Raw genomic sequence first — 12,687 nt, 5'->3', positions numbered from 1 at the left:
TAGGCGATAAAAGCACTAAAAAAAAAAGAGAAATTTCCCAATCTGTACGCCATGGATGTTTAATTTGTTTATAGAGCTTTATTATTATTTTATTTAATAAACCCCTGATGCAGACAATATCCTGACTAATAAACATCGACAACAAATAATTAATTGAATCAGGCACTAATGAACACAAATCTTATTTCGGGTACGAATATTCAATAGGAAATTATTGTACATGTATGAAACATAATTTGAGATGCAAATTTTGAAATCTAATCTCTATAGTGACCCATTCCTCAGCATGAGTTAAGTCAATTTTCGTTTTCATGCCAATGTGGAATATAATTTTCTCCCCAAAATAGCTCACTCGGGCACTATTCCCTGGTAAATTGAGGCTTTAGAATGTGACAGAAATTATTCATTGTACAATGGAAATGTTCATATAATGATCTGTGACGGCGATACTAATGAAAATTTAAGCACCCAGGCTTTATACATTTCTCTTGTTTTCTTAATGTTTTCTTAAGAAAAGAATTCCACATTCGTTTGCTGTTACTGTTGATACTTTGATTGTATTAGTCACATTTAATGAGGTTTCATTTAACAAGAAGAAGCTAAAATGCTGAATGTTGGTTGTTCGCTATTGCACACATTTCAAAATCAACAACGATTTATCAAGCGGTTAATTCTGAATTAAATGGGGGTGACTTTTGGTACAAAGAGTTATCCGCAATTCATTTATTACTTTATTTTTAAACTTCTCTAATCAAGTACGAGTTAGTGGAACTCAGCATTCGGTGACTTAATCTGATGCTTGTGTAGCGGGTCGAAATTTCTCTAGTTTAATGATATTATGGAACAGATCGTTTCAGTATATGGGGATAGTTGTAGCGGGGTCGCATACCAACTCCCTACACACAAGCAAACTCACATGCACCCAGGTCACACCAATTCACAAATACAAATATTGCAGGGTAGGGGCTCTTCCAAAATTTAAGAACGAACAACAACGAATATACCTCGATTAAAGTATTTATAGAGGCTTTTAAAACATACCAACGAGGCTACTATTTTCCAAGTTCACAATCGTTACGGTAAACAAGGAAGATGTAACGAACTTCGGGGTACATAACAATTCGATAAAGAATAGGCCTATGTACACAAATTCAAAAAAGGTATGAGAGATTTCTTGTGATAATTTTATACATTTTTCATTGCTGGTCTATCTAATTGGCTCACTAAAACAGTATTTCAGGAAGAATAAATTGACTAATAATTCATTGACCTTGACCTGTACAAGCTTTCAAAACACGGTGTTTGGGTATCACGTCAATTTTGATCAGTCCATGTATATGATGTCAGTTTTATCTGATGAATACTTAAGTGGTACGTAGGACAAAGTAAAGCAGAAATAGTGCATGGGATTGCTTGTGATAACAAGGGATGCTAAATTTAGAAACATTGTGAACTAGGGGCTTTGTGTCTAACTAATCAAGCTATAGGCTGGTGGCCATTTTCTTGTAATCCGAATGAAATTGAATAAATGAATCCCTTAAGGCTTGATGACGCATTTAAGCGAGAGGTGGGCAATGGCTGGTTCAAGTTCGACCCCGGGAGAGAGTAAACATGCCTGGAATTGGTTTCACTTTGACAGGCTAGGGATTCGGTTATTAGATGGAAGTTGGAAGTTGGAAACTGATCAGCGCACAAGTAAATAAATAAACTAGAAGAACAACAACAACAACAACAACAAATCAAATCTTATATAATGTAGTGTGGGAGAACGGATTGGTGTGGGAAGGTGGATATCATTAAAATACAACATGATAAATATATAACATGTCTCGGCCTTATCAATTAGGAAATAGTATATTCATCCGCTATATTTCATTCATTTTTCATCACCTCTGGCCCAGATCTGAGGGGGGGGGGGATCTCCCGGCTAATCGATGCAATGTATACAATTGTGGAGTATACACCGGAGTAAAGAGAGGGATCTAGCAAAACGTATAGCTATAATATTTATACATTTCTTTGGATGCATGCTCCTAGATCCTCTAGCATTTGTGATCCTTCGATTAAGAGCTACCCCCCCCCCCCCACCTCCCCCCCCCCCTTTTGCTGGCCAAATTCTGGATACGCCCCTGGGGTGTGGCAGTGTTGTGAGCACGCATGCACGGACGGACACAGTCACTGGACAAGATTGGATATCGCGCTTGAGAGATGGCAGATACGGGTCAGATCTAGAGGTCAAGCATGCACTACAGGGTGGGGTGTTGACATGTTGGGCAACGACTGAAATAAGAAGTCCCATTCCTTCTAGGTGTTTGAATAACAAACACACAATCAGTGCTAGGAATACACAGGATGAGATTAGTGCTAAAGTGCTTACTGAAAGATGGACCATCCTCATAAAGATCAGCACACAAAGGGCAGAGACTGCATGGTCCCAAAAGGACGACTCGTCAAAAGAAACATTAATGTCAACTCGATATTGCATGACATGACAATGAACATAGGTCTATGCAATGAGCATGATGATTATGAAACACGCATTATGTTTTTCTCTTATCAAATAAATGTATCAACTCTAACAGATTGTATAGAAATATACCATGAAATAAAGTATATCGGAAAGAAATAGTTCTGTGTCCCTTGGTAAAACGTTCAGACAAAACATCTGTAATTAGAGCCTTCATCATGCTTCATCGTCCTTCGGGATTGTTAAAAGCTGAATAAGGCAGCATTTTTCATATTATAATATAAGTCGTGAAAAGAATGCTAGATATTCCATTAAATGCAAGGTCAGTAAAAGTATTGTCAGGCGATGTTCCGGGAATCGAAAAAGTAAGCCCCAGAACACCCTCCCCCCCCCCCCTCCAATATGCACCCTTTCTCTCTTTATCTCTCTCTCTTCCCTTCTCTCACTCTCTTTCTCAGCTTGTAACCAGTTGAAAGTGAATTCATGATTAGAAGGGAAACTACGTGAGATATGGCACAACAATATCCGCAAAACAATAAACATGATCGTACTAGAAGGAATGCGACTGAGAGTCAAGATATTCAGCGATGACACATTCAACCATGTCTGGATAACAAATACAAAGAAACAAAGAAAAAGAAGAAACTAATCGGAGATGTGTACGAGGAGAAAATATACAGTTGAATTCCCACATTTCCAAGTATCAACGAGCATAGCGAAACATAAAATAATGATATGAACTATTTAGAATAATCTTTTTTTTTTACTTTCAGCTTTGAGACCTGTTTTCAAGATCATTAACAAATCAACAAATCAACAATGAACACAACACTATACTCTACTTTAATAAAATCTGTCCTCTCTAATTATTTTTCATTATTTACGCAGCCAACATGTTCCAAAAATTATTTGTGCCGTTTCTTTTTTATCATTTTAATATTTGTAGGTCATACTTTTGTTTTCTCTTCGGATGACATTAGTACTACTTTAACCTGCTATTAATAAGTCTTCCTGTTTTCCTATGTGCCATACATGCAGGATCTAGAGGCTGAAAAGTGCTTGGTATTATCAGATCATACTTCAGGGACGAAGCAAAAGAAAAGTAAGTTCGTAAACATTCTAATAAAAAGTAAAAAGCTTTTCTTTCAATGCTTCGAGCATTTACTAGACAACACACTAAGAAACGGTTTTGCACGTAAGCGAGGTGTCTTTCGTCAAGACTTTTGTCTATTAATTTTTTGACACAAGAATGAATCAACAGCATAAAAATGTGTGATAACAAAAGAAGAAGATGATAGAGAAAGGTACGTGCAACCATTAAGACCACACACAATCTTATAAACAAGGTGGTCTATATAAGACATGCAAACACGCTTCGCTTGGATAGTACCTTAACAATACGTAATTGACATAATTATTATGGGCGATGTGCTTACAGAAGTTTTGTTGAAAAATAAATACGTGCCACACGTCAAAACTTCTCAGGTCCCTCATCAATTTACACGTTTCCTTCTACGTTCTCGGGTCGTCAGTACTAATTCAACTCTATACAAATCAAAGCCCCGTAAAAAAAAAACGTAATTGATTGAATCGAACCTAGGATGCAAAACATTCTTTATCGGTTTAAACCAGGAATGGTTGTTTATACACACCAATGGCGTTAAAAACATCATCTTAAAGTTAAACGGGCTGGTATAGAACGCATGTACCGCATAAACACCTCTAAAAGGGGAACGCTATCATGTTTTGATCAACAAGTGAATGGATTGAGAAAGAGGCCCTTATTCATTTTCAAGGACCGAGTCTCTACATCTGAAAAGGTTATACGAGGCCTACCTTTCTTGTTGTATAAAGGAAGAGAGATTAAACCCTTGTCATTAAATATATACAGTATTAAACCCATACACGAGGATATCAAACGGACGACTGTGAAGCTCAGAAGCACAGAGAGTAAAATAAATTAAATGGAAAACTAGGTCTATAGTGGGATCGATATAGAGGAAAGAAAATGGAGATGAAAAAAAAGGTAAACTCTTATAGTCACTCTCTTTTTCTGGTATGTATGAAATGCGCGGATAAATAACCGTAATGCAGGTACTTAAAGTTAAAAGCTTCCCGTCAAGCTAGAAATAAAGCAATTCGAAGGACAGTGTGAGTGTATTATCAATATGACTGTGTACCAGACATTTTCGACCATGCGACCCGGAGATACCCTTCTGCCTGCACCTTAAAGGTATAGACTAGTTTTGGAAACGCCCCCCTCTCAAAATCATATTGATCCGGCCTGGATAGATATCACATAGTCTTCCTGGGAACAGTGCTTGTTACTTTTTAAAGACTGAGCCAGAACCTTGCAGTACTATACTTATGCTAGATGATCAACCTTTTCTGATCGATTCCACAACGTTTCTTTCACAATGCAATCGCATGACCAGAACTGGCCTATACCTTTAAAAACTGCACCCAGCGGTTCAACTTAAAAGTCACACCCAATGGGCACACTATTCAACAAATAGCCACCATTACACATGCATGTTCTAAACCACGTCCAGCATGTCCAGTTGCTTCATCCAATGGCCTCACCTACTATGTGCTGATGTGTGCCCCTCATCGCATTAAACTTGAAGCTACCCTTATACGTGCATCTTCTTAACTGTATACCAGTGGCCACATCTTGATCTCACTATCAGTGATCTTATCCAGTAGCCATTCCTACAATGTTCCCCTCTTCAAAGTGCAGTACTCACCTACACACAGCGTCGATGTATCCAACATGTACCATTCATCGCATTCAACTCTTAGCTACAAGAGCACATGCACCTACTAAACCGTATCAAGCGGCTACACCCAGTGGCCACACCTATAATATCCCCAACCTCCAATTGCAGTACTCACCTACACACTGCGTTCCAGACGTATCTGACATGTATCCCTGATCACATCGACACCTGTAGCTACCTTGTGAGTTCAGACATGAGCCGTGCATACAGATGTTGTCAAATGCATTGCATTCATCCACATCTGGAAGAAAGAAGGCGATGGGCTTTTGATGAAATAACATCTATCAACATGAAAATATCTGATGAAATGTTATGCATTCATATATACATCGCTTTCGCTTTATTTTATTACACGATTAAAGCTAAATACGTGCCCAAAATAACAAATGACGATGGTTCTTGTACTTTTCAAATTATGAGTAATTACGACTCTTTTTTTTTCTACAAAATGAACTACTATACATGTATCAATTTAAAATTTAGTATATCAATAGTCGTATTTCTAATTGAATAACAAAAAACGAATAAGAGTTATATCATAATCAATAAAAATCAATCTTCTCGATTAAAAAAAGATATACGGACTAATTGTGAAATTCAACCTACAATCCTACAAACCAAACTTAAAATAGTGTTAAATAAATGGGGGTAGGGGAGCATTAAATGATAACAGATGCAAACAATATATCCTGAACATTTAGCACAGGTACAACACGAATACCATACTTTGTCATCCCCAAAAAAAATATTTTAAGTTTAACTATCTTAATCTAAATTAATTTTAGTAGGAGGTCTTTTGTAAAGGTTAGACGACTTGATAAACTTACCAATGCAATTTCCTGTATCCGGTGATTTCTTGAATCCGCTGGGACAATGTAGTTCTTGCCCTGTAGAGACAACAGAAATCAAGTCAACAATTCATTTGACGTCATAGTCTCCCTGACTACGCACATACATGTACTCTGATTTTAAAATAAATTCAATTACAATGCTCCATAATTTGTTCTTCAATTCATAATGATCTTAATCTCATGATTTAAAACTATTTAAAATTATTATATCCTTGCTAGATCTGTTTTGGAATAGGAAAAATGGTTACAAAACGGAGCTCACGTCAACCCATCCAGTGGATATGAAGATGATAACAATTATTGCTCATTGTTTTAATCACAATGTTCCTCCTACTGTTCCATTTATGGTCCACAGTTATGTTACGATTGTTGCTTCGGTGTTCATTTTGGTTGATATCGTTTGGGTCAAGTGATTATGCACCAATACTTAATCTATCGCTTCTATTGTTCTAATTTCATTACACAGGAAAGCTTATAATAACGTGTTGATAAAGACTCACCTGACATCAATACATAAACCACTCAATTAAGCAATTTGGTAAATATTTTTCATCGTTTGTAATTGACAATTTTTTTTTTAATGAGCAAATGTTTGTTTATCACAAAAAGTATAATTAAAATAGCTAAAATAAACACGCTTGTTTAAATTTAGCTAATCTCCCATTACATTCAGAAGATATTCAAATGAGATTAACAGGAAGGGATTTTATTTCTACTCAACCAACGCTTTTTAAATATCAGCAAAATGTTATGGAGAGTTTATCTCACAAGAAATCACATAAACTTATACGATTCACTGTCAAATATTCATAGACAAATATTTATTGTTACCAACAAATTCACATCTACGGAAGAAAGTCCCGTGGCTATGGACATTACTGGCAAACCAAAACGTATGGATTATTCGTATGCCTTTGGGTATGGCACTGAAACTTTATCAGCCGATCAGTCTACAGTATTTCTTTCTTTTTCACAATTTTGAAAAAAAGGAAAGGAAAATGTTTGTTTGTTATCAAACAATTCCCCTTCATTCGAAAGACACGATCCGAAAGCTGGAGTTCAGATATTTTTGGAACGAGCCATAGCTTTAAGGCAGAAAGGGGGATGAATAAAGATTAGAGCAAACGAGCTCGAAGCGGAGTATTTGAGAGATAGGTTGAGACCAACACGTTTTGATTAGCTCAATCCTACAGGCTTTCTTAATGTTTGTGGGGGATTTTGAAGGATTTAATGTGACAATTTTGACCGAGTTCACACATTCTTTCAAGAAAAATACAAACACTTGTAAAATGACAAAACGTACGACACCCTATCGGCTGTATGATAAATTCCACTTCCCTTTCACCGGGAAAAGATAACATGCAAGTGTTTATAAATATGCCGGTGCCCGGGAGGGGCATAACACAAAATCTCTCCCAATTTCGATACACAGGCAACAAAAAGAAAACCCTTTTATAGTTACAATACTGATATGAGGAAGCATAATGGCGAACAATTATGTGGCTTTATGTAGCTTTCAGCTACGTCACCTGACTAAACTATTTACTAGCTTGTTAGAATGTGAACAAATCTGTAAAGAATGAAAAGTGTCGCTTCATATTTGGGTGACAGGACAAGAACTGGACCGTGAAACCTTACGTTCGTTCACCCTTGTGTTATAACAATTGACTGATACATGTATAACCGTCTCGTTTTTTTAGTTGTTGCTGAAATATGGAATTTTGTTCTGAGTCAATTCATTAGAGGCGAATTTGTTAAAAGTTCCAATGTATACTTAGTTGCATGTAGTTACACATATTTATTATCCATCTCCATTATGCATTTGTTCAAGTATTTTCTTCATTCCACTTAAATAAATTTCATTCTGTATTAATACGTAATTTATTCTTTTTGTTTAATCTCAAATTAAATCGTTTGCAATATGTCGAATATTGGGACGTCATTTTGACAACACGTAAAAGACTTTTGCGCTTCAAAATATGACATCGAAGAGAGAAGATGAGAATCCATATATATATATATATATATATATATATATATATACCCAAATTCTCTTGTATAGCCACAGTGAAATTAGCTCATCCCATGTGGAGTAGTCAGTCAACAGTTTCATAACTTCAATAGAGTATAGACACGCAAGACTTGAAGATTAGCTTTCAAACTTAAGATTAGAACATACCCTGACTTCTAGACTGCGATTATAATACAGCAACAAAAACCTAGTTCATGTTATGGTGACATGTGCAGTCCCAGGGGTATAAGATTACTTGGAGAGTTCAGTGTACTAAACACATGTTCTTTGTTGAATTTCATTTTTTCAAGAATAGAAGACTATAAAGATTCGTATATCATCTCAGCTTTGTTTCACATCTTACCATTCCGAATAATTACCAGTTTCCCTATTATTCCTCCCACTATTACTAACGAAATGGGTTTCCTTTGCGTGCAACTTGCTGGCTTTATCTTTGACGAATACTACACGACAGATCGAAAGGGGATTAAATATGTCAATGAACATAATGTATAGTATTCCATTATTAAGTGGGTGGTCTATGTATGATAGACTATGCTCATACTAATGTATTCAAACAATCCATCAACTCGTCATGTTTCTGTGTAGCCATCATGGCTTTGACATTCAAGAGCGTCGCTAGAGGGGGTGTATAGGGCTATAAAAACATGAGTCAAGTAAACATGTAGAGGTGCCACTGACTGTGAGACTAACCTCCCCCCCCCCCCCCCCACCCCCCTCCCCCATCCGCTTCTCCATTATGATAATTGCGATGGGATTTGATCATTACAACTAATATTGTTAGCTTCCGTAAATGCTGTAATATTGTAAGTAGGAAATTGACGATATTGACATAATGAAAATCGGAACAACCAAACGGACGATCTACAGAATCTATAGATTTCGGTGAGATAATAATATTGATAATAACAATATTAATTATAATGGTAATAATAATAATATTTATATATATATTTTTAAACAACAACAATAATGATAATAATAACTTGTCTTGTTTATCTAAGGTAGCCTAATCAATATTGTTATCCCTGTGGGCCCTGCATTCATACTATTGTTGTCAGTCTGCTGTTGGTCTTATCGCTTTGACTGAGTGTGATGTATGTTGTTTTATTTTACTTATTTGTATATTTATTTTTGCTTTGCTTTCTACAGGCAACATTCTTATCCATAGGTCTTACCTAACACCTGTGGGCATGCGTAACATCCATTACCCCATCCCTGTCCGACAGTAGAGCAGCAATCATCATGGAGGGTAGTCATATCGCTGAGAGGGGCCATGCAATGAGAGGAGCTCACTCGTCGGAAACACGGACCCCTCATGGTGAAACGCGCTAGGGTTTGGGAAGATGGTAGACCAACAGCGCTCGTCGAATGCGACGATGATCCCGACGATGACGATGAAGGAGACAAGTGCGTTGATTGGTAGGGGCGCTGACCGTTGGTGGATACTACGTTACCTGGAATGGAACATAAAAGAACATTAATGCTACACACATTGAATAACTGAAAGTCAAACAAAGAAGATGAGGGATAGATAACGTTTATCAAAAGTGTGAAATGAATGTTTAAAGTTTACGCAGCGTTTCTAACTTTTTGGGATAGATAACTGTAGAAAGTGCTCCTTTCTCATTCATATCTTTGTACCGTTATGAAAAAGAATCAGAGATGAACAAGGGCAAATAAATAAAAACGTTTCCATTATAAAATATGTTAAAGTAACATATAACGTAAAAAGTATTGTATGATTAACATTGTTGAAAAAATCAAAATGTTAATAACTTTAACTAAAATGACCCCCCCCCCAAAAAAAAAAAATAAATAAATAAATAATAATAATAATAATAATCATGTGCATCCATATGGAACTATTATTTGCATTCACAATAAGACGCCCAGTTTATATGGCGTATGCTATCAATCATTACATGACAGCGTTATTCATAACACCTACTACATAATTATGAAAAGTGTTTATGGGATTAACACCTCTGATGACACATACGTCATCATTCGGCTGAACAGTTCATAAATCATGGCCAATTTGCGGACGTAGCGAACTATATGGCAACCAGTATTTCTACTTGATAGAACAGCTCCCTAAAGACTGCCTTGTAAGCAAGGAATTTTTACAAACAGGTGGGAAATATAATATTTACATGATAATCATGAGGGAAATTTATGGTAGCAGGGGTATAGATTGAGTTATAATCTGACAGCCAGTAATATGGGAATCATGCTGAATAGTGGAAAATAGTATTCTTCATGTTGATGTTATTGTGCATGAAATACATATTTGACATTGCGGCATTCTAATAGCAAGAATGTGTAATATCCTCAGTCATGTGACTTGAAGGATATACATGATGCGTTGTGATAACTCAGTCCACTATGCTGCTTCATCTTAGTCAGTTGGATACAAAGTTAACAATATTTGGCATGCGAGGCCGGACTGAGGGGAATACCCCCACCCCACCCCCGAATTAGGATACTGCAAATATTCGGGCATCTGCCACCTCATGTAGTGAGTGAGGGTGTCTGTTTCCATTTTTACATTAATTACATCGCCCAGAAATTAAGTTTACCATTTTTAATCGCTTGGAAAAAAATAGAATCGGCTTGAAGAAATGATTTTGAGCAAGGGACGTCAGCTAGCTGCTCTGATAAAATTGATCTCAAACGCAATAATTTGATTAGATTTGATTTGATTTGATTTATAATCATTCAATGTCTCTTGGTAATCACCCACTAAAAAAGGAGCATGGTCGTCCGTTCCCTACATCGAGTTCAACGGAAATTAATCGTAAAGTATAAAACAAATCAAAATCAATAAAAACATAACACCACTCCTAATCACTAGCCTAAAACCCCACTGTTGCTCTTAGTGTTGTCAGGATTCTATCATTGATCATTGTGGCAGGCGAATAAAATGAATTGTGATTCTAATGTCAGGTGATTACTAAAATCCAAACACCTCCAATTTTACTCCCTTTTCTGACTATTCAATGGAATCACTAATAGGAAGCCATTAAGTAATTTCTCTATAATCTGTCTACTATCCGTGGACTCAATCCCAGTCGGATCAATAAGGCATTTCTACACACCTCCTCATTCTCCCACAGTCATGACTTTTGACCAATCACACCGATCGTTAGCTACAATGCTTAAGCTTAGGATGGCATTGGTTATTGATTGCATGGCATATAATTATGAGAAGACGAGATGTTTAAGAGATATATGGAGAAAGAGTGGGAGAGAGAGAGAGAGAGAGAGAGCGCGAAGGGGAGGGGGAGAAAAGGATAAATCGAAAACAAAGATTAATATTGGGACTTTTTTCAGAACCATTGTTCTAAAAATTCTGCAGCTCAAGGCGCGGTTTTCAAAAGACCGATAATTACATGTTCCACTTTTTTTGAAGCCAGGTTTGCGTCTCTCTTACTTTGATCCAACATGGCATATTTTCATGGATTAAGGACAGAATAAATAATCGTTTGTTGACAGCGATTGGGCGTTAAGATATGTTTGGGTTAATAGCCTTCTGGATTACAGGTAACGATGTGTTGACTCTACGGCATTAGCAATAAATCGCAGAGGATTTTACTTAAACTGGAAGAAAATTAACCCCTTTCATAATATATATCAAAATCTATTATGTCTCTATCTTGTGAATTTATTTTTGTGAAGTAAATTAACTTTATTTGTGTGCATACGTTTTGCTAGTAACAATCCGACGGAAGCATTGTGACCCCAAAATGAATGATTTTACTGGCTCCCTCTCTATAAATCCCAGAATCCCTTTCATGAAGTTTAAGTGCAACTGTATTACATTGAATAGTGATAATAGGATTACATTAAATAGTGATAATAGGATTACCATAGGGATATGAAATAAACAATTAATCGCTGCGACCTTCAACACTCTATGCAGAAAATTAGGAGAACAGTTAATAGTTTGATGTCATACATGTCTATTACATCACAAGTCTTCTACGAAGAAGGGTAGAGCGAGAGCGAGAGAGAGAGAGAGAGAGAGAAGGGAAGAGAGAGAACTTTGATATAGTTGACGTCAAGCACACTACAGGGTCACTCTTATTGAGATAGATGATATTGACATTGAAACTCAAACCGATAGAAAAACTAATTTATCATTGCAGTAAGCCTTTTATTCTATAATGGGTATCGTTAAATTTAAATTCAAGGTCATGGTGAATCCGGGTGATTTTTTCACCCATCCCCCCTCCCCTCCATCACCGTCTCTCCTTCCCTTCTATTCCTCTTCTTAATTAAAAATACCTTCACCCTACAACACAAGCTACTGATGTTAAGAATAAATGAGGCAAAAGAAATAGGGTCGTTTATTGCATGAATTGATCTTTAAATTAACGATTCCTTTTCCATCAAGGGTTCGTTTATAAAAATGGGCATCTGGTGTATACGGCCAAAGGAGAATCCGAGTTTCCATGTCGGCCAGAGACTGACCCTCTTCAGTTATTTTATTATGAAATGTCATCTTAATCCAAACCAAGCCATACAGACTCTTCAAGATAGTCTATCTATCAC

At 36.5% G+C, this 12,687-nt stretch overlaps 1 protein-coding gene across 2 annotated transcripts in view; it reads right to left on the bottom strand.

The window, feature by feature from the left end:
• LOC579490 (fibrillin-1) overlaps positions 1-12,687 on the bottom strand; it is a 75,156-nt gene that overhangs the window by 41,077 nt on the left and 21,392 nt on the right. For both annotated transcript variants that reach the window (XM_030999669.1, XM_030999670.1), the window contains exons 4-6: positions 9,309-9,587; positions 6,075-6,134; positions 5,363-5,488 (exon numbers count right to left, since the gene is read on the bottom strand). In XM_030999669.1, coding sequence (XP_030855529.1) covers positions 5,363-5,488; positions 6,075-6,134; positions 9,309-9,450 — 328 coding nt within the window. In that variant the 5' untranslated portion in view covers positions 9,451-9,587. The remainder of the gene's footprint in view (positions 1-5,362; positions 5,489-6,074; positions 6,135-9,308; positions 9,588-12,687) is intronic.

The sequence above is a fragment of the Strongylocentrotus purpuratus genome, unplaced genomic scaffold (genome assembly GCF_000002235.5).
Source record: "Strongylocentrotus purpuratus isolate Spur 01 unplaced genomic scaffold, Spur_5.0 spur5_scaffold_5, whole genome shotgun sequence".
In the NCBI taxonomy this organism is placed as follows: domain Eukaryota; kingdom Metazoa; phylum Echinodermata; class Echinoidea; order Camarodonta; family Strongylocentrotidae; genus Strongylocentrotus; species Strongylocentrotus purpuratus.
The sequence above is the reverse complement of the archived record's forward strand: the minus strand, read 5'-3'. Positions and strand labels throughout refer to the sequence as shown.